Genomic DNA, 23,367 nt, shown 5'->3' on the forward strand with positions numbered 1-23,367 from the left:
AGAGAAAAGAAGAAAAGAAAAAAGAAAAGAAAAGAAAACAGGTCCTATAGCTGATCTAGATATATATTCTTCATGATGGAGAACCTTGGCTCTAAAGCAGGTTTTGAACAGGACAGATCTACTCATTCTTGGAACGAGAAATCTTTCTCCTGGACGGCATGGATTCAGCCAGATTTCTAATCTGCTTTATGAATTTGCCATTTTACAGTGATGTAATCCCTGATGGGAGTCCAAGTGATGGTTTTAACAAATATTTTGCTGTAGTCCAGGTCAGTCTGTTTTGCTTGTCCCACTCCCATTTTCCTGGTCCACCAAACCGGTAACCATTACCTTCCTGTACAATGCCCTGCCCCTTCAATCTCGCCACAGTGGAACCCTCTGCTTCTAAGACTTAGAATCATTTGTTTCCATCAGCAATGTTATTTGCACATCATGGATTGGAAAGCTTATGAGATTTGAAGTTAAAAGATCTTGGTTTCAGTTATTATTCCTCTGCTAACCTATGGCAAGGAGCTTAAACTTTATGATCTTCAGTTTTACACACACGCACCCATATATTCCTCATAGGGTTATTAGGATTTAATGAACTAATAGTATGTAAAAGTACCTTTTAAACTGTAAAAATGCTATGCATATACTTTATCAGTAGTAGATATAAAATTAGTCCTGTCGTACACAGAACCTTGTTTACACAAGTACTTATGAAATTGTCCTTTTTTTTTTTTCCCCTAAATAAACTCATACTGAAGTTAAAATAATGAGATTTTTAGAGACATTTCTGCTTAGGGTCCTGCACTTAAATTATTTCTTGGTAAACATTGAAATATGAATACTAGTTGAAGAGATCTTATCCAAAAAAAAATTTTTTTTTAAATAAGAAAATCTGTTTAGCCACATATTTACCATTTCTGGTGTTCTTCATTCCTTTGTATAGATGAATATTTCCATCTGGTATCATTTTTTTCCTGCTTGAAGGGCTTAAATTTTTTTCTCATGGTGCAGGCCTGCTGGCGATGGCTTCCTTTAAATTTTGAATGTCTGAACACATCTTCATCTTCGGTCAAAAAAATTATTTTGCACTGCTTCAGTGCCCTCTCTACGTCTCTTGTTAGTATGTAACTTAATGTTTATTCATTTAAATACATTGTTTTAATGCTTATTTTTAAGCATGTTCTAGGAACCATTCTGAACAGTAGGGAATTCAATTAACATATTTGATGGAGAGTTAAAAAGACATGATTAAAAAAATACTTTAAAAATTTCAGAATCTTTTAAGTAGGCTGATTTAGAATTTTACCATTTTTATATAGCCTACACCAAATTATTACATTACATTGGAAGTTGTTTGTGCTACATGTGTCAATTTAGCATTCTTTTGTATACATGATACATGAAAGCCTTTTGAAACTTTTAACACATTATACTATAAAGTAGAATATTATATATTAGAAATTATGCATTGAAATGTCATAGTGCTTTTAGGAATATAATCCTATAACTGCTATTTTTGAAATATAAAATAAACGTACTTGTGGAAACTTTACCTTAGTGTAGATGTACTTTATGTAAGTGTTATAATCATCATCAAATGATTCAACTTTGCAGTTAGAAAAGAAAATTATTTATGAGCTCTTACTTGTACCAGATTATTGTAAGTGCCAGAACCATTGAACGGGGCAGCGGAGTAAGTGTGTACTGCATGTACTTTGGAAGTACCCTGGGGGAGTGAGTAGTTCTACGTTGTTACGTTGTTTGTGTATATAACTGGTCTCTCATTGATTTTATTTCTTTGGGACATTATTTTTAAATCAGTCTGACAAAAATAAGTATTAAATATTCTGAGTTTATATTTTCCCAAGTATTGTTATCACCTTGCTTTTAAAAACCTCCATTTGTATTTCTTCAGTGCCTCTTTATTGGGCTCTTTCCTACACGTAGGAGTAGCCAGTTATCCCCCAAATACCTCCTTGATTTAAATGTCTGAAGATACACTTGGAAGTAATTGACTTTAACAGATTATTAGCAGAAACTGTTAGCATTTTAACTAGCTCCATTGAGGTCGTTTTACCTACAGTGTGTCAGTAAGTCAACAACCAGATACAGGTCCTCATTTTTTTCCTCAAGGCAGAACCTAAGGGCAGAGAGGCACTGAGGTAATTCCCAGTGGGATTTCCTTTTCTCTTGTCTTGAGCCAGGTTGAGGAATATGGCAGTCCCAGTAAGAAAGGGACATTTTCTTAAATGGTGCCAACAGCCAGTGACCATTGACTATAAGCAACAAGGTGAACAGCTGCCCTGTTTTGGGTTGACCAGTTTAGTGCGAATGAGGCTTCAGAAGTCCTTGGAAATGATCTCATTTTTAATCTCAGGTCAGACTCTTGTGTATAATGTGAAGAGACTAGAGGCTTCTTACTACCTCACATGCTGGGGTATGTAAGTTGATGACCTCTGTTTCTCATTCTCTATATTCCGCATGTGCGTGTTGAGACAAAAGCAGTTAGGAGAAAACTTTATTACCCATACCTACCCATCTAAATCTGTGCACATCTGTGCTGCCTTTTCTCTTGCAACTAAGGATGAGCTTTCCGTGCCCTGACAAAGGCCAGCTGTGCACTTGTGGATTAGATCCCATCCTTTTTAGCGAACTCAAGAACATCATTCTAGCCATTCCCTCCTCTCTCTCCCACATTATTAATCGCCCCCGTCTATTGAATCTTTGATCAGTATAGAAACATGCTGGGTTGTCTTCCATAATAAAGCCTTGTTGACTCTCTTGTCCCCTTCCAGCAATTGCTCCAATTGTCTCCTTCCCTTTTTAGCAAAACTTTTTTTTTTTATTTTATTTTATTTTTGATGTAAAGTTCGATGATTCATTAGTTGCATATAACACCCAGTGCACCATGCAATACATGCCCTCCTTACTACCCATCACCAGCAAAACTTCTTAGGAATGGGCCACACTCTGAGTTTCCTTTTCTCATTTTTCTTGACTCACTCCACTCAGGTCTTTGCCTTCAGCACCCTCTCAACACTCCACTGAAACTGCCCGTCTTAGGTTCACCATTGATCTCCTCATCACCAAAACCAGAGGTCCTTTTGTCCTAGTTCCCATATTATTTATCACTGGTATTTGACATAGTTGATCACTTACTCCTCTTTGAACTGCTTCTCAGAGACTTAAAGGTCACCACACACTCCTGGTTTTCCTTCTGTCTCTCTTCCTCTTTTTTTTGTTTCCTTGTGCTGGTTCTTTCACGTCTCCAATCAGGAGAAAATATAAGTCTTTGGATTTCTTCCTATTTACCCCTCACTTTCTCCCTTAGTGATTCTTTCTGCTCTTACAGCTTGTAATATATTTGCAAATGACTCCCAGAGTTCTGTGTCCCTCCTGGACTCTTCCTTGAACACCTGATTTGATATCTGTCTACTTGACACCTACACTTGGATGTCTGATAGCATCTCACTTAACATATATGAGATGGATTTCCCGATTGTCCCTGTTCCTTCTGCAGTCTTTCCCATTTTAGGTAATGATGGCTCTATCTTTAGTTGCTTAGGCCAAAACTGTGAAATCATCCTTGATTTTTTTTTTTTTTAATATTCCATACATAGGCAATCTGTCAGCAAATTATTTAGGCCTTCCTGCAAAGTGTATTCAGAATCTCAGTACTTAGGAACACCTTCATTATTCTTACCAATCTCTTACCTGGACTGTTGAAGCAGCCTCTGAATGGATCTTGTTCATTCTACTCTTGACCTCCCCCTGGCTCTCCACAGGGTCAGCCAGAGAGATCGTATTCAAATGTAACTCAGATGATGTTACTCCTCTGTATAGAGCCCTCCATCAGTTTCCCCTCACTCAGAATTAAAGCCGGAGTCCTTAAGGCCATCTGCAAGCTTTATACGGTCCCTCTTCCCCCACCACAACTGTCTTGTGTATCCTGCCTCTGCCTTAATAGTCTCCCATCAGACAGATCTGCTTTGGTCACTAAGGGATATATATATTTTTTAATTTTTTTTTTTTTTTTTTTTTTTTTTTTTTTTTAGTGGTAGAAAGGACTGAAGAAAAGTTCTTCAGGAACATAAGGAAATGCATTATACTTGTAAAGGCCATGATGGTATAGCATAGAAGGGCATTAGAATCCGTGAAAACTTGAAAATGTGATGTGTAAAGATGCTTTGTAAATCTATAAAACAAAGTAAGTATATACTCTATAGTCATGAGGATATGTATTATCACACTTGATCGTGCCTCAGACGTGGGATCAAACCTTAATTTTCCTGGACCCTGGGGTGAGGGTGTGATTCAGCCTGGCTGTGTGTTTAGAAGTAATTCTGACTGTCATTTATACGAGAGCTCCATCCTCGTACACCAGAACAATTAGGTAGTCTTCTAGGAGCAGGAGAGCCCTTACCAACTATAGAGGACCAGACCCACTTTAATAGCTATGTGGCCATAGCAGGGAGCCATTTAAAGCTCATATCTCTTAAAAACTTTTGAAGTCAGTATAGTGTTGGTCCTATAACCGAAAAATAAATGTCAATGTAATTCCTTACCTGAGAGATGAAATTATATGTTTTAAATTCCAAGTCTAGTATTTCAGTGTTAAACTGATACATTGTGTCATTATAGCCATGCATCCAATAACAAGGAGTAAGGCTAATGCTATTTAGCTGATGGAAGTGTGGCCAGTTGAAAGAGCTGTACTAGATTGATCAAGACCAAAATCTCACCTAACCTGTAATTGGATAATTGGACACAATAGTCTGTGAATACTCATCACCTACTCCCCACTTAGTAGTGTGTTTTTGGCTGATTTAATTAATGTCTCTGCCCAACTTAACCTCTGTGGAACATGGGGAAATAGCAGGGTACTTTATAGAATAAGAGTAGATAAAATATGTGTGCACTGGCTAACACGTAACCGCTTTTAAAACTCTTGATTCTTTAGCCAGCATCTCCTCACTGTCGGTGTGAAGAACACTTTGGAAGTGTTCATTGTGAATTTCTACCTGCCAGCATGAAATGGAGTAAGATTTAAGTGATCATGTTGCCGTGGTTTGAGAAGACTAGTGGAACGGCTTGTATTTGCATTAGTCTGAAGTGGTACAGACATGGAGTGTGTATGTGTTTATTATTAAGAGTGTGATGGTTCAGTCCTTAAATTATTCCTAATAAGTGTGACATTTACGTTCACTTTGTTTTATCTTAATTTTTGTCACATAGGGCTGAGGATATAAATTTTATATTTGAATTTATATTTAGTTTGAAAAATGTCACCCGTATTCTAGAAACATTCTGATGTAATTATAAACACATGTTGGGCTTCACTAATTTTTAAATGCCAGGTTGTCCCCTGGACTTTCTGAAATACTGAGATTGTAGGGAATTTGGAATTACATTGTTCCAGTGATCTTTCTAATTGGTTAAAAGGTATCCATGGCAGTTAAGTACGTTCTTATGCTTCTCTGAAGCAATAAAGAGCTCTTTACTGTAGTTTCTGTGATGTATATATCTCCTCTCAGGTACGTCACTGTACTTGACGAAAGAAATTGCCATTTTGTGTGTAATTTTAGAGGAACGGATCTTCAGTGCAGAAGATCTTGTTGTGCTTCAAACAAGGACAAGTGCAGTCAGGTCAGTGAGATAAAAAACAAGGTAAGAGCTAGAGTAGTGGTAAGAGCCTCTTCTCCCGCTTCTGCTTCCCACCCCTTTCACTCCTCTTCAGAACAAGTGAGAACATATGTCCAAGTAGCAGAAGTGAAATGGTGCTTATTTTAGATGGATAAAGGATAAATTGGATTTTGAATAAGATTTTTTGAGGGAACATAGTATTTGGGGGCCTTGATCATTTATTTTGCCACTATTCTAAAATCTAGATGAATGTAGGTATAAAATTAATGTATTTGTGAACTAGGAGGGTTAATTTAGTTGATTCATATATTGAAAGTTTCAGTGTCAACAATGTATCTGCATTTTGATATTTGAAAAACTAAAAAGATAAAGCTAAAGGGAGCAGGTGGGCAGGGGTGAAGGAGCTTGGCTCCTCCTGCAGTGTTATTTTTGGAATCTCCATATATAACAGTGCTGTAAAGATCTTTTCCATTTGAAGAAAGAATCATTTTGGACATGGTGCTCAATGTTGTAGTCCTTGTTCACAGACGAATGAGTTTACCCATGAAATGGAGGGGGAACAATTTGGGTTTGTTTTTTTTTTGTTTTGTTTTTAAGTTGACTCCAGCCATAATAAGAGTACTTCCTCCTCTGGAGATAAAATACAGATTATAGGAATATTTACAAGTATTTTGCAATTTCTTAAAAACTGTAATTATAAAAGTATTTAATTTTTTTCAGTTTTGCATGTCTTTGCTGATTTACCGTTTATTGCTATTCTTATTTCGTGATCACAGCTCTAATAATAATCTCATTACTGATAAACACTGAGGTGCCTGAGGACTGGAATTATTCCCAAGATAATAAAGGTTTTACTCTATTTCTATTATGAAAGTAGCATTTCCTTAAAGCTGCGTTTTTAAGTTCTGGACAGGATTCTCAGTGTTGAACCTGATGTGTGGCTCTCAGCAACTCAGGGCCACGAAGGACTCTGGAGTCAGAACCACGGGGAGGAGAAGGTACCAGGGAGCGTCAGGAGGTAAAAGGGTGAGATTCAGCAGAGAGACAAATTCAGAGAGCAGCTGAGAGGGTTCTGCGGCTCCCAGAACCCAGACACAAAACTTCGGACCTCGAGGTGGTTGTGGAGTTGCTCTATCCAATGCTTTTCAAACTGTTGGAACAGTCCCTGCTTCAGATGGCAGGGAAAGAAAGCCAGAGTGCTCCTGATTGTACCAGTGTCAGCCAGCGCAGCTTTCTAAAACATCTGTTTCTGTGTGGGGCTTATTTCTGAGAAAGGTTCTGCTTTGCTAAAGTTTAAAAAAAAAAAAAAAAAAGTTGAAGACTACTGATAGAGGATTACACTGTTGTCTAATAATCTAATCTTTAGGTGAGGCAGCTAAGGAACATGAGACTTCTGAGATTGCACAGTGGGTAACGGTAGATCTCTTTTCTGGAAGTTGAGGGAGATTACAGAATAGTTGTGAGTCCTGGAATTCTGATACCAAGACAGGTGAAACTGTCCGCACCAAACCTAGAACCTGCCATTTTGTGGGAGGGTCAGCTTGCTCAAATTTCAGGAGGTGTTTGTTAACTGCAAAGTTTGAGATGCTCTTAAATTAGGTAGGAGGAATAAATCATTCCATTAAAAGATGAAAAATGAAACCAGTCTTTGCCTTTTTAATCTCTTGTTGTTGTTGTTGTTTATTGTACTAAATTCAAGGTAAAATATGGAACCATAACCAAAAAATGTAATTGAAAAATGGAAGTCAAAATGTCATTGCCTGGCCACTTGTTTCCTTTCGTATATCAGCTATTTTGGAGGTAAACTGGAGGATTGTATCTTACGCTTTTTTTTTTTTTTTTCCTAAGAGTGCTAGTGTGTTGGTGAGGGGGTAGAGGGGGAGAGAGAATCTCGAGCAGACTCCCCGCTGAACGGGAGCCCAACCTGGGGCTCAGTCCTCCCATGACTTGAGCCAAAATCAAGAGTCGGACCCTTAACCGACTGAGCCACCCAGGTGCCCTGATTATATCTTATGCTTTGATGTGATACACGTTTTAATACTCAGAATGGTTTAATTATTTTGTTCAAAAACTGGCTTAATTTCATGATTCATGTTGAGAGAGATACTCTTTTTTTTTTAAGATTTTATTTATTTATTTGACAGGCAGCAAGAGAGGGAACACAAGCAGGGGGAGTGGGAGAGGAAGAAGCAGGCTCCCAGCGGAGCAGGGAGCCCGATGCGGGGCTCAATCCCAGCACCCCGGGATCATGCCCCCGGCCGAAGGCAGACGCTTAATAACTGAGCCACCCAGGCGCCCCAAGATACTATTTTTAAAAAATTTTATGTGATTTCTGAATTGGCTCATGTTCTTATACTAGAATCTTGATCCTTTGAGCCAAATTTGCTAGTCTTAATCTGTTTTCATTAGCTAGAGCTGTTGTAAGAAAAGGCCCCACGGGAAGAACAGAATCGGCTTAGTAATTGCGCTCATTCATCCGTGCATGTATATGATACGACTGTTTTCATTTCTGATGTTGCGGTTGAACTGGATCAAAAGCAAATAAATGTTTATATCCTTCATGCGTAAGTCTGTGGCTCCTGTCACTCTGAAGTCTTTTTTTGTATATCTATTTTCTTCTAGGTGAGGAATTTTAAATTGGAACAGGAACAAGAAAAAAACAAAATTTTGTCAGAAGCACTGGAAACTCTGGCCACCGAGCATCATGAATTAGAGCGGTCTCTGGTTGAAGGCTCCCCGCCTCGCAGCATCCTCAGTGAGGACGAGTTCTATGATGCGCTGTCAGGTAACTCTAACAAAGCCCACCACCTAAATGTCTGCTGAGAGTAGATGTCACCTGCTGTGCCCTGGACGGGGCTGCTCAGATACAGCACTACCGCTCCCCAAGTCTGTCTTTCGTGTTGTGTTACTGAGGCAGGAGCCTGGAAGTTGGGCATGAGTCTGCCTATGTTGATGGTGTCTGCTAAGCTAGAGAGGGAGTGCTGTTAAAACTCATGAATTTGATTTTTTTCCTTTATCCAATGACCGTTAAATACCTCCTTGTTGCTAGTGCTATTACGTATCTAAGGATAAAGGGACAGTTTCTGTCCTCAGTACTTCGTATCCTCCAAGGATACAGATGAGTAACATGTGGTTACAGGACTGTATGCTGAGTGCCAAAGTAGAGGTGAGACCCTGGTGTGGCTGGAGCACAGAAAAGCGCTTAAGTTTGCCTCAGAAAAACATGCCAAAACACTGATAAGCAATGAGTGTGGACTCCGTTGTCTCAATTGGAATCCTGCCTCTGACATTAGCTGGCTGTGTGACCTTGGACAAGTTCTGTGACCTCTCAGGTTCTGTGTCGACACATATTTAAAATGGGGATAAGTATATCCATTTCAACAGGCTGAGTCAGGATTAAATGAGCTGCCGTGTTTAAGCTGTGTTTGGGACTGGGCCTGATTCGTACTAGGTGTTCCGAAAATAGACACACGTGGGAGCTAAGACTGACTTGGGAGGGGATGGCCCACTAAGTAGTTTTGACCTTTGAGGAATTTACTTCAGAGTTTTTGAGGTAGGTGTGGGTAGGGAGTGGCTGGAGATGGGTGAGGCTGAGAACAAGTCTCATGTGAGGAAATCAAGTTCTTACAGAGGAGATGGATGTACGCAATTAGTGCTCCCATAGAACTTGACCATGGAAGGAGGAGACCCGGTGGATAGAGAGTGAAAGGATCGCATTCAAAGTAGGAGATTCAAGGAAGCACAGTGAGAGCTAATAGAAATGAGAACTAGAGAAGATCGGGTTGAGGAAATTAGAACAGTGTGATTAGCTAAGATAGGGAAGATGATTGTTTGGTGGTCTTTTGGAGAAGAAATTCGTTATGTAAGATAAACAGAGCAAATAGGACCTTTATTGTGGGAAGTGTGATATAATCAAAAGAATGGGAAAAGTAACTTTAATAGCCAGATTTTGGAATAATTAGAGAAAAGATTATACTGATGCTGATGTTGTCACTTAGATAAGGCATTTGTGAAAGCAGTGATTCATTGGGAAGAAAAAGTGAAGCTAGGATTTGAAAGCAGTGGGATGAGTGACAGGGAAGGAAGTATTTAACATGAATGAGGGAGGTGGGAGGAGAGGGGGAATGACATTGGAGGCTGCAAACATTTTTTCACACCTACCCTGTGCCAAGTCCAGTAGTGTTGTCTTTTGTATCCCTTCCGTTTGGGACATCCAAAAGGGAAGATCACTAGAGGGTTCATAGGATTAAATGCAAAGAAGTCTGAATATAAAAGAGCCCAGACACTTCAGCTCATCTTTTATGTGTTTTTTTTTTTAAAGAGAAAGAAAAAATTTAATGTTCATTAAGAAAAATTGTTATAAATAATTCAATATGAAAGTATGTGCATTACCCAGTGAAGTTTTCCCGTCACCCCTTATCCTAATTATGCACTCTTGGAAGTTCTTACTGACAGCCTGGCCTTTTTAAAGCAGTCCCCTCTATATGTGTACGTTTTCGTGTGGCTTTGTTTTGTTGTGAATCAGGAACGGAAGTAGCTGTATGATTGTTCCGGACCTGCATTTTCATGTAGCAACATAATTGGTAGTACAACTTTAGCTCATTCTTTCCAAAGGTTGTGTAAAAGTTCGGGATATGATTCACCACTGTTTTCTTGATCGTTCTCCTCTTGATAGACATTTAGCAGCTACTGTCATCTTTCTGCTTCTCAGTCATATTTTAGCACTCAAAACACTCTCCAAAATCCTCTCCTCTGGGAGGAAGAGATAAAAAGAACTGTAGTCCCCAGGTGAGGACTGGCGAATACATCACAGCTGAAGTGCCAGTTCAGACTGGTTTGCAGTGCTCGCTGCTTTGTGGTTTGCTGTGTTGAGAAGGATCATGAGGCTGAGTGGGAGTGTCTAGGTCAACCAGCATGTTCTACCATGGTTGTAGAAATGAAGGAGAGGAACAGGTGCCATGCCTTTGCTTCTTCCTGCCCTAAATGACTCACCTGAGTTGTGTTACATTTGCCTGAACAGAGTGCCCTTTCTGTGGCCACTCTTATTTCCTACTAGAAATCTTGAAAATCATTTGATGCGGTGTATAACCGCATTAAAGTTAAGAGTCCGATGCCCTGAGTTCAAGCCTTGGGCTGCTGATGACTTAGCCATATAATTCATTGAGATCATAAAAGCCATCATTTGGGAATGACTTCATCTTCTCACTACAATCTTTGCACATCAACTTGCCCTCCTGCTTCCTTCTTCCTTTCTGTTACAAAAGAAGAAATGCCTCTCCTCAGTGAGAGCCATCCCCTCCTCATTCGTTCATGTGCCCATCTCCTTGTACCTTCTCAAGAATGTCTGTTTGGTTGTTGTTCTTCCACCTTCCCTTTCAATACCACATCATTTTAAATACTAGCCTAAAATTCCCGGAATAGTCTCCTCTTGCTGCTATAGCAAATTACCATGAATGTGCTTGAACAGTACAGATTTATTTTCTTACAGTCCTGGAGGTCAGAAGTCCCAAAGTCAAGGTCTTGGTTAGGGCAGTGTTTCCTCTGGAGGCTCTGGGAAAGAATCTATTTCCTTGCCTTTTTTGAGTTTCTGGAGACCACCTGCATCCGTTGACTTGAGGACCCATCCTTCATCCTCAAAGCCAGCAGTGGGACATCTTCCAGGTTCTCCCTCTGACTCTGACTTTTCTCTCTCACTTTTTTAAAGGATGTTAAAGATTACAGGGGGCCCACCCAGGTCATCCAGGGTATCCTTCCCATCTCAAGGTCCTTAACTCAGTCACATCTGCAGAGTCCTCTTACTATGTAAGGTAATATATCCACAGGTTCTGGAGGTTAGGACATGGACATGTTTGGGGGACCATTAGTCTGACCACCACAGTTCCCAAATTTACATCTCTAACCCTGACCTCTTGTTAGAGACTTAGATACTCAGCTGTCAGCTGGATAAATAAATGAATTTTTGATCTTTGTCCTAGACCCTCCTCCTCCTCCTCCTGGAGTTTGCCTCATTTTAGTTAATGGCACCTCCTTCCTCTTCTAAAACCAGAAACCTAGGAGCGGTTTGTGACATTCATGTGCCACATCCATGAAACCCAGCCCAAAGCTGTCCATTCTATTTTAAAATCATACCTCGAAGCCATGTATGTTCTCTTACTATAGGGTTAAAAGGTAGGCTCTGGGGCTGGAGGCTGTTGATAAATTACGGCTCTACTAATTCCTATATCCTTTGGAAAGTTACTTCACTTTTCTGTGCCTCATTTCTTCATCTGCAAGTGAGTCAGGAGCTTATCATGATAAATATTTATACTTAAAACAGCGTCCCGCACACTGAGCTCTCATTATCACCTGTGCCATACCCACTCCTGTCCAGCCTCTTAACTACCATGCTTCCGGCCTTGCCCCTCTGAAGTTCACTCTGTATACACCACCCCCAGTGACACTTGTAGACACCTCATTGCATTCCCTTGCCTAAAATCCTACGGTGGCTTCTCATTGCATTGAGAATAAAAATCAGACTCCTTAACAGGCCTTCAAGGCTCTTGACATGATCCACAGTTTGCCTGTGTTCTCAAATCAGTCTTGTCCCCTTACTCCCTCCACTTACTGCATGAGCCACCCCAGCCTTCCTCCAGCCCTGAAACATGGTAGTGACAGCAGGCTACTAGCTGTGGAATTAAATAAGACCAAGAAAAAGTATGCAAACCTCCACTTCATTTAAAACTTATTTTTAATTGCAACTCATAGTAAAAGATTAAATCAAGCTAATATTTAGAAGATGTAAAAAGATTTTAAAGATTCTTCTCTTAAAATATTTGTAAAGTATTTTGACTAAATGCTTAGTCGTCTTTTTAAAAGTTGCTTACAACTTCTGTTACTTCCTTTAAAATAACAGGATAATTTTGTTTGTTTAGACCTAAAGGCCATGTGACTTCCTGTTTTCCCTTAGCTACTTTTCCCTTATCAATCTCTTTAGGTTTTTGCAGATAGGCAGGATCAATGAAAATCTAATACAGTGGGTGAGACAAAACCTTTATGCAAGCATACAGTAGAGCCTGATTTTTCCAGAGCTAGGGGATTGCTTGATCATTTTTACATCATTTTTCAAGTATGCTCAGTGACTAAAAATTTTATAAAATTCCATGAAGCAAATAGATTTCTTATTCACAGTTTGGTTGAATTCTGTTGTGTAACATGATTTAAAAGGAGCGACACCTAATTTTGTGCGTGTATGTGTGTTTAAGAAGAGAAATGAAGTGGTTATGTTGAGTGAAATTGCTGATCTTACTGTAAAGTGACCACTTCCTGGTACAGGGGCTAAGCCAGTCATGCCCACTGAAGCAACAAGATGTGAGGAGAAACTAAAGGAAAACTGGTTCTGTAGAAAAGACCGTTCTGCAAGCAGCTGAAGTGTAGACATAATAGAAAGAACTATTTTAGGGAAGAAGAGTGAGTCCTTCATATCCCTACCCTTTCTGTTCCACTTTTACTGTATTGCTAACCTCTTCTCCTACCAGAGCTCTCAAATACCTCTAAATTACCTCCTCCCCTGAGTAGTCTTTGCTGACTCCCCCTGGCAGAATTAACCATTTCTTCTTTTGTGCTCCCTCATTGACACCTACCTCTTCATGGTACTGTGCTGGTCTCTGTATGATCACGGCTACCCTATCTTCCTAAATCCCTGAGTTCCTCTCTGAATGTTGAACGTAGGTTTTGAACAAATGCCACTGGTATTTCTGTCCTCCCTAAAAATATATTGGTATTCAATACAAGCACAAGAGAATCAGTCAGTAGTGCTTGCTGATTTCATACAGTCTGCATGCTCCACTGTGGATTCCGTGTAGGAGAGGATGGATGGCAGACAAGGAGAGAGCCGGGGTGAGGTGGTACTAAAAGACAGAATTTATTCTTGAGGAATTTACAGTCCGGCTGGGGCTATGAGATCTGCTCACAGAGAGTGGGGTGGGTGGGGGAGGATGGAAAAGTAGCTGGGGGGGGGACAATTTGGGGTGTTTGACTTTGTGAATCTCTGATAATCTTCTAAGGAAACATTTGTTACCAGTAAAATAATTTTGTGGCTGTTATTGTTTAGAACTGGTCTGACGGAGATAGCAGTTTCACCAAATTCCTGCCTTTTAGATATTATAACTTCAAAATATGTTGGTTTTCTTACTGTCTGTTCATTTTCCTTTTTAGAAACATGTTGAGATCAGTTGCTCAAGAAAGGCTTTCTTGCTAGGTTTTCCTCTTAATGCTATTTTGGTCGAAATGTGCATGAATAATGCATATAATCCAATAGTGTAGACTGGCAAAACCAATAGATAGTTATGTCATGAAATTGAAGCCAGTTTTAGCAGTTCTCAGCTGTTGCAAGGGTGGGCGCTCATGTCTTTTTAAGTCAAAACTTTCAAAATGGAAAGTGGTAATATAACGATTTGGTTTCGTCCAGAGGAGACTAACACAGAACCAGTTACGACCTATGTCAAATAAAGTTTAATCCAGTAAGTACTACAGGTCATAGTGGAGAACCAGTGATACCATCTCCGCTGATGTTTTACATCTAGAAAACACAGGGTCTGACCACGGTGGTCACTGTTGTCTCCTTCTACAGTTTATTTCTGAAGTAGCTGTCCATTTCTTGCCCTGTTGTGTGTGTCTTCACTGTAGTCTGCACCTGCCTAGTACTTGGCAGTAACACCCACCTCTGTATTCCTAGCACCCACTCCTCTTTTGTTCCCCCTTCCCTTTTTCTGACAATTAGCCATACTGCCTTGTTCTTGCTCTTTTTCTGGTTATTAAGTTTTTGTGCATTCCTTCCTTATCTCCTCGGCAACACTACATTCCCTTAAGGGCAGAGACCCTGTATTAACTTTTGTATCTTCTCTACTGCCCGGTACAAAACATATTAATTAGTTGACGTGATATACAGCAAATTGAGTGTTACAGAATATGGCTGTTACTAAACACCTTCCGTTTGTAACATGAAGAAATATTCTGGAGAAAATCCGAGGAGTGGCAGGGGCTCTTCATCTGGGTTTGTGTTTGTAGCATTTAAAAAAAACTCTCCAGCGGCTTACTTATAATGTGTATGTGTTGTAGGTAAACACTGCTGAATGTAATTTATCCGTTAGGTTTTGGCTTGATCTTCTGGGCCCGTCTTCGTTTTTTTGAAATGTTGGTATTGACTAAATTAATGTCTCCATTAAATATTTATTGTAAGCCACTTGCATTTTGTACTTTCCTTAGTATTGGAAGGATTTCATTAAGCAGATACAACTATGAATGCCCGCTGTGTGCAATGCACTTTGTTAGGCACAGCAATACCAAGATAGGTAAGCCCTGGTCCATCAATCTGGGGGGTTCGCAGTCAGTGAACACATGGAGATAGTGTCAGTGTAATCAGTGTACAAGGGATCTGGCCCTCCAGCCCATCCCAGCTGGACACCCATCTCCGACACCAGACCTTCAAGTTTGCCTTTCTCAGGAACTATGTCAACACCATTCTCTCTGTTATGTATGGCCCACAGTTTGACGCCTGTCTCCTGTCTTTGGACCCACTCTCAGAAACCTTGATCCCAACATTGACTGCCCCGTATCATCTCCATTTTTTAAAAAAGAAGATTTTATTTATTTATTTGAGAGAGCAAGAGAGAGAGTGAGCATGAGCAGGGAGGGAGGGAGAGGGAGAAGCAGACTCCCCTGCTGAGCAGGGAGCCTGATGAGCTCTATCCCAGAACACCAGGATCATGACCTGAGCTGAAGGCAGATGCTTAACTGACTGAGCCACCAAGGTGCCCCACATCATCTTCATCTTTACACCACCCCTCACTCCATATGTACCCTCATGTCGCTCCTTTGAGGCCTAGCTTGCTTGGGGCAACATGGGATCAGTTCCCTGCCTTTCTCTCCCTGCGTTGTACTCAGCTGGCAGAATTCTGGACCATCCCTCTCCCCCTTCCAGCCCCAGTCCTCAAGGGACGAGGTGAAGCTGGAGACACATCGAGGGCCACAGCGGTGGATCTGGCTGTAAGCCCATGGCCGCTAAAGTCCGTGTTGTGCCCTTTGGCGGCCCAGCGGTCCTACTCCATGCCTGTAGTCCACTGCTTTCACATACTACTTTCGTGCTTATGTCAGCTACAACTTCTCATACCACCTTCTCCATCCTGCACCATCTGAGGCCATTGTTGATGTTACCGAGAAACTCCTCATGATTCCACTTTTGAAGCCATCGCACACCTGGCTGTGCCCATATGTGTACATGTTCTGCCTTCTCTGCTTTGTGTTGATGAGTGTTATGTCCCTAACTGAAACCACCCCCTCCATTTGTGCCTGGGATTCCCCCCCCACAACACACACAGTATCTACAGGCGGACATCTGTGCAGCTCCTCCTCTTTCCCAGGTAACCTGTTATTCCTTGTTCCGATCGGCTGTCTTATCTTTACAATGCTAAATCTTATAAAAATACCTCTGATCCCACATTACCGTCCGTTCTTGCCATCTGTCTTGAACACCCCGTTTATATGTTCCCACCACTGCCCGCAGTGCTCTTGAGCAGGTCACCACTGCACTGCCCTCCTCTGCCTAATTGCGTGGTTCTTTCTCGGTTCTCCTCTTTCTTGACCCTCACCAGCACTTCAGGTTGTTGATTACACCCTCCTTCTTAGAACATTTTCTTTACTTAGCTTCCAGAATATCACATTTGATTTCTTTCTCTGTTTCCTTTGCCAGTCCTATTGCATCTTTCCAGCTTCTGATAGTAGAGTGCCGCAGGGGGCAGGCAGGGAACCTCTTTTCTGTCCACACTTACCTCTAGGTCCTTTGTACTCCGAGTGTGGTCTGAGGGTTAACATCAGCATCACCTGGGAGCTTGTTGGAAACGTAGAACCTAACGCCTCAGTTCAGACTGCGTGAAGAGAAATCTGCATTTTTTCCGAATCTGTAGGTGATTCATACGGACATTAAAGCTTGAGCAACATTGCCTTAAGTGGCCCCATGGTGGTCCTGTGCCTTTAAATATTGTCTGTATTCTGATAAATCTGTAATTTTGTATCTCCAGCCTTTGTCTTCCCCCTGAATTTCAGACTCATGTCTAGCTATCTACTTGGCATATTCACTTTCATGTCTAAGATAGCTTCTACATGTCTTAAAATGTCCTGAAGAGAACTCCTGCTTTCTACTCAAAGCCTGCCCTTTTTGCGGTCTTCTGCATTTTGGTAGATGGAAGATCTGTCTTTCCAGGGGCTTTGGCCAAGGCTGGGGACCTTTGACTTCTCCATCACAGACGGTTTTTTGTGCCTCTCATCTACCTTCAGTCCATCAACAAATTCTATTAGATGTACCTTCAAAATGCATCGGGGGGTACCTGGGTGGTGCAGTTGGTTAAGCGTCCAACTCTTGCTTTTGACTCAGGTATGATCTCAGGGTTGTGGGATCAAGCCCTGCATTGGGCTCTGCACTGAGCGTGGAACCTGCTTGTGTTTCTTTCTCTCCCTCCCCCTCTCCTGCTCCCCTCCCAGCTTGTGCTCTCCCTTTAAAAAAAAAAAAAAATCTGGCCGCTTGCCATATTAGACTCTTATTACCCAGACCTGCGCCCCCGCCATCTCTTGCCCGGGTTGTCAGTGTGGTTTTCTGACCGATCTCTCTGCCTGCAGCCTTATCTCCAGAAGTGTTCTAAACCCAACATTCACAGCGATCATTCTGAAACATGAATCCGTTCACACCAGTTCTCTGCACAGAACCCTCCAATGGCTTTGCTTCTTGGCTGGAATAAAAGCCAAAGCCCTACACAATCTGGCCCTCTGCCACCATTCTGAAGTCCGCCTCTGTTGTCCTCACTTCTGTCCCTCTGACCTCAGTGCTGGTTCTTCAACTTGCCGATCATGTTCCCCCTCAGACCTTTTCTTTTTCAGATTCAAGTTAGTTAACATATAGTGTAGTATTGGTTTCAGGAATAGAATTTAGTGATTTTCACTTACATACAACACCCAGTGCTCATCACAACAAGTGTCCTCCTTAATGCCCATCGCCCAGCCAGCCCATTCACCCACCTCCCCTCCAGCAACCCTCAGTTTGTTCTCTATAGTTAAGAGTCTCTTACGGTTTGCCTCCCTTTGTGTTTTTTTTTTTTTTTTTTAAGATTTTATTTATTTATTTGACAGAGACAGCCAGTGAGAGAGGGAACACAGCAGGGGGAGTGGGAGAGGAAGAAGCAGGCTCCCAGCGGAGGAGCCCGATGTGGGACTCGATCCCGGAACGCCAGGATCATGCCCTGACCCAAAGGCAGACGCTTTAACGACTGTGCTACCCAGGCGCCCCTCCCTCTGTGTTTTTATCTTATTTTTTTTCCTTCTCTTACCCCTTTGTTCATCTGCTTTGTTTCTTAAATCCACGAGTGAAATCATATGATATTTGTCTTTCTTTGACTTATTTCACTTAGCATAATACCTTCTAGTTCCATCTACATCGTTGCAAATGGCAAGATTTCATTCTTTCTATGGCTAAGTAATATTCCACTGTGTGTGTGTGTGTGTGTGTGTGTGTGTCACATTTTCTTTATCCATTCATCTGGTGATGGACATCTGGGCTCTTTCTATAGTTTGGCTATTGTGGACATTGCTGCTATAAACATTGGGGTTCATGTGCCCCTTTAAAACACACTTTATATCCTTTGGATAAATACCTAATAGTGCAATTGCTGGGTCATAGGGTAGCCTCACTTTTAGCTTTTTGAGGAACCTCCATACAGTTTTCCAGAGTGGCTGCACCGGTTTGCATTGCCACCAACAGCGTAAGCGGGTTCCCCTTTCTCCACATCCATGCCAACGTTTATCGTTTCCTGAGTTGTTAATTTTAGCCATTCTGACCAGTGTGAGATGATATCTTGTTGTGGTTTTGATTTGTATTTCCCTGATGCCGAGAGATGTTGAACATATTTTCATGTGGCTGATAGCCATTTGTATGTCTTTATTTTATTTATTTATTTATTTATTTATTTATTTATTTATTTATTTTTATATTTTATTATATTATGTTAGTCACCATACAGTACATCCCTGGTTTTTGATGTAAAGTTCGATGATTCATTAGTTGCATATAACACGCAGTGCATCATGCAATACGTGCCCTCCTTACTACCCATCACCAGCCTATTCCATTCCCCCACCCCCCTCCCCTCTGAAGCCCTCAGTTTGTTTCTCAGAGTCCATAGTTTCTCATGTATGTCTTTGGAAAAGGGTCTATTCATGTATTCTGCCCATTTCTCAACTGGATTATTTATTTCTGGGGTGTTGAGTTTAATAAGTTCTTCATAGATTCTGGATACTAACCCTTTATCTGATATGTCATTTGCAGATATCTTCTCCCATTCCGTTGGTTGCCTCTTAGTTTTGTTGATTGTTTCCTTCACTGTGCAGAAGCTTTTTATTTTGATGAGGTCCCAATAGTTCATTTTTGCTTTTGTTTCTCTTGCCTCCAGAGACATTTCTTGTAATAAGTTGCTGTGGCCTAGGTCAAAGAGGTTGATGCCTGTTTTCTCCTCTAGGATTTTGTTAGTTTGCTGTCTCACATTTAGGTCTTTTGTCCATTTGGAATTTATTTTGTGTATGGTGTAAGAAAGTGGTCCAGTTTCATCCTTCTGCATGCTGCTGTCCAGTTTTCCCAACACCATTTGTTGAAGAGACCATCTTTTTTCCATTGGGTACCATTCTTTCCTGCTTTGTCGAAGATGAGTTGATCACATAGTTGTGGGTGCATTTCTGGATTCTCTATTCTGTCCCATTGATCTGTTGTCTGTTTTTGTGCCAGTACCATACTGTCTTGATGATTATAGCTTTGTAATACAGCTTGAAGTCTGAAATAGTGATTCCTCCAGTTTTAGTTTTCTTTTGCAACTTTGACTATTCGGGGTCTTTTCTGGTTCCTTATAAATTTTAGGATTGTTTGTTCCAGCTCTGTGAAAAATGTTGATAGTATTTTGATAGGGATTGCATTGACTGTGTAGATTGCTTTGGGTAGCGTAGACATTTTAACAATATTCTTCCAGTCCATGGGCATGGAATGTTTTCCCATTTCTTTGGGTGTTCCTCAGTTTCTTTCATAAGTGCTCTGTAGTTTTCAGCATACAGATCTTTTACCTCTTTGTTTGTCTTATGGTTTTAGGTGCACTTGTAAATGGGATCAATTTCTTGATTTCTCTTTCTGCTGCTTCATTATTGGTGTAGAGAAATGCAACAGATCTCTGTACATTGATTTTATATCCTGCGACTTCATGAATTCATGAATCAGTTCTACCAATTTTTTGGTGGTCTTTTGGGTTTTCTTCACAGAGTATTGTGTCATCTATGAATAATGAAAGTTCGACTTCTTCCTTGTCAATTTGGGTGGCTTTTATTTTTTTGTTGTCTGATTGAGGCTAGGACTTTCGGTACTATGTTGAACAACAGTGGTGAGAGTGGACACCTGTGTCATGTTTGTGACCGTAGAGGAAAAGCTCTCAATTTTTCCCCCATTGAGGATGATAATAGCTGTGGGTCATATGTGGCCTTCATGATGTTGAGGTATGTTCCTTCTATCCCTACTTTCTTGAGGGTTTTTATCAAGAAAGGATGCTGTATTTTGTCACATGCTTTTTCTGCATCTATTGAGAGGATCCTCTCATGGGGTTCTTAGCCTTTCTTTTATTAATTTGACGCATCATGTTTGTTGTTTTGCGGATATTGAACCACCCCTGAAGCCCAGGAATAAATCCCACTTGATCATGGCGAATAATCCTTTTAATGGACTGTTGGATTTGATTAGCTAGGATCTTGTTGAGAATTTTTGCATCCATGTTTATCGGGGATACTGGTCTGTAATTCTCCTTTTTAGTGGGGTCTTTGTCTGGTTTTGGGGTCAAGGTAATGCTGGCCTCATAGAGTGAGTTTAGAAGTTATCCTTCCATTTCTATTTTTTGGAACAGTTTCAGAAGAATAGGTATTTTAATTCTTCTTTAAATGTTCAGTAGAGTTCCCCTGGGAAGCTGTCTGGCCCTGGACTCTTGTTTTTTGAGAGATTTTTAATAACTGGTTTAATTTCTTTGCTGGTTATGGGTCTGTCCAAATTTTCTGTTTCTTCCTGTTTCAGTTTTGGTAGTTTATATGTTTCTAGGAACTTACCCGTTTCTTCCAGATAGCCCAATTTGTTGGCATATAATTGTTCATAATTTTCTCTCATAATTGTTTATATTTCTGCAGTGTTGGTTGTGATTTCTCCCCTTTCATTTTGTGATTTTATTTTTTTGGGTCCTTTCTCTTTTCTTTTTGGTAAGTCTGGCTAGGGGTTTATCAATTTTGTTAATTCTTTCAAAGAACCAGCTCCTAGTTTCATTGATCTGTTCTGGTTGGTTTTTGTTTGTTTGTTTTTTTCTATAGCACTTATTTCTGCTCTCATCTTAATTATTTCCCTTCTTCTGCTGGTTTTAGGCTTTATTTGCTGTTATTTTTCCAGCTCCTTTAGGTGTAAGGTTAGGCTATGTATTTGAGATTTTTTTTGCTTCTTGAGGAAGGCCTGTATTGCTATGTACTTCCCTCTTGTGACTGCCTTTGCTGTGTCCCAAAGGTTTTGTTTGGACTGTCATGCTTTCATTTTCATTTGATTTGCTTCAGTGTATTTTTTAAATTTCTCTTTTTAATTTCCTGGTTAACCCATTCCATTACGTAGTAGGATGTTCTTTAACCTCCCTGTATTTGTGGTCTTTCCAAATTTTTTCTTATGATTAACTTCAAGTTTCATAGCGTTGTGGTCTGAAAATATGCATGGTATGATCTCTAGTCTTTTTGTACTGGTTAGACCTTTGCTTTTCATTATTTCCTCTGCTCTGAACTCTCTTATCCCAGATATCTACAGTACTTGCTCCCTCACTTCATTCTTCTGCTTGGAAAGACCTTCACTATATCAGTTTTTATCCCCTCCCCTTTTTTGCCCTTAAAAAAAAAACAAAACAAAACAGCACCTTTCACATAATATTCATTTGTTTGTTGATCTCCTACAATTAAAATGTAGGCTCTTCAGTGAGGGCAGGATTTTGTTTAGTTCACTGTTATATTCCCAGCCTCCAAGATAGTGCTAAACAAAGAAAGGGGTGCTCGATATAGATCGGTTGAAGAAGTTAATGAGTACTACCAAATGGTATGTCAGAAGGGTTACAGTAATTCAGAGAGGCTGCTAACTGCTTGACAAAGTTAGACAAAGCATCACATTTGAGGAGTGTTTTAAAGAGTCAATAAGGATTCTCCATACAGATATGACGGGGTAGAATATTCTTTGTGTAAGAAGACAACACATGCAAAGATAAATAGTTTTCGGAAACCTCATGAAATGTGCTGTGGCCAAAGCAGAGGTGAGTGTTTAGAGAGGTGAGAAGTAGTGATGAGATGAAGCCAGGAAGGTGATTTAGGACCGGGTGATAATGAGTCTTATGATAAGTTTGTGCTGAAGAATTTGAATTTTAGTATATAGGGTTGGGAAGCCAACAGACATAATTATTAGAGGGGCATCGGATTAGTGTTTTATAAAGATTCATATATTTTTTTAAGTCGACGTTGTAGAAGTCTTATGATCACGTTGTACTAAGAATTGGGAATTCAAAGAAAAGACGTGGTTCCCACTCAGGAGTTCACATTCTAGTAGAGTATTTGTGTTGTAGGAGTAAAGATTGACTCAGGATTCTAGTGTCCTAGATGAGAGATGACAATTTTGAATAAAAACAATTTAAGTGAGAATGGAAAGTTTCAGTTCTCTCCCTTTATTGCTTTAGTGAACACATATCCTTCTGACCTTTGCTCAGGGGTCAGGGACTTCCTCAAGGAAGCCCGGTGGACTTTGTTGACTTGGTCACATCCCCACTTGCAGGCTGCCTGCACCATTTTCCCATAGTTGAAAGTCTGTACAATTATTTGGTTTTTGTCAGCCCTGCCTGTCCACCAGATAGTACATTCTATGAGGAACTCTGCATCCCTGGCAGCTAGCATCGAGGCTGGCGTGCATTAGGAGTTCAAATACTTGAGCGAATGAAATTTTGGAATATATTTTTGAGGCCAAAATGACTGCACTTGAAGACTAGTTGGTCGTAGAGGATAATGATATATTTAGGATTCCCATCTCTTTTGGCGCCATGTTCTGCCCCCTTCCACATTCCTCGTTTTTGCAAGCAGCGGCAGCATCCCACTGTGAAAACTACAAATGTGGAAGTCATCTTCTTCCCGTTGGCTTGCCCCTCCCCCAGCCTTTCCTTACAGTTCACCTCCCCCTCGCTTGGGCCCCGGAGACCAGGATAGTACTCGTCTAACAGGTTTGGCTGCTTCTAGTCTTTATCCCTGCCAGCTGTCCCTCAGGTGGCATGTTGTCAGCTGTGGGAGGCTGAAAAATGACCCCCCAAAGGAAGGTTCACCTTCTAATCCTTGGAACCTGTAACCTTTTTTTTTTTTTTTGGAAAAAAGATCTTGGCCGAAGCGATTAAGGATTTTGAGATGAGGAGATGATCATAGATGATCTGTCTGGGTGGGACCTGAATGTCGGTAGGATACTTCGGTCATAGAGTTGTGTGGCCACAGGCCCAGGAATGCAGGCAGCCCCCAGAGCTGGAAGACACAAGAAATGTGTTCTCCCTTGTGCCCCCAGATGGACGGTGGTCCTACCAACACTGTTCCTTTGGTCCAGTGAAGGTGAGTTTGAATTTCTGGTCTCCAGAATTATGAAGG

At 40.8% G+C, this 23,367-nt stretch overlaps 1 protein-coding gene across 3 annotated transcripts in view; it reads left to right on the plus strand.

Moving 5' to 3' along the window:
• OSBPL1A (oxysterol binding protein like 1A) overlaps window positions 1-23,367 on the plus strand; it is a 222,853-nt gene that overhangs the window by 123,823 nt on the left and 75,663 nt on the right. For all 3 annotated transcript variants that reach the window (XM_040632633.1, XM_040632634.1, XM_040632635.1), the window contains one exon: window positions 8,257-8,419. In XM_040632633.1, coding sequence (XP_040488567.1) covers window positions 8,257-8,419 — 163 coding nt within the window. The remainder of the gene's footprint in view (window positions 1-8,256; window positions 8,420-23,367) is intronic.

This window comes from Ursus maritimus, unplaced genomic scaffold (assembly GCF_017311325.1).
Source record: "Ursus maritimus isolate PB19 unplaced genomic scaffold, ASM1731132v1 scaffold_18, whole genome shotgun sequence".
NCBI lineage: Eukaryota > Metazoa > Chordata > Mammalia > Carnivora > Ursidae > Ursus > Ursus maritimus.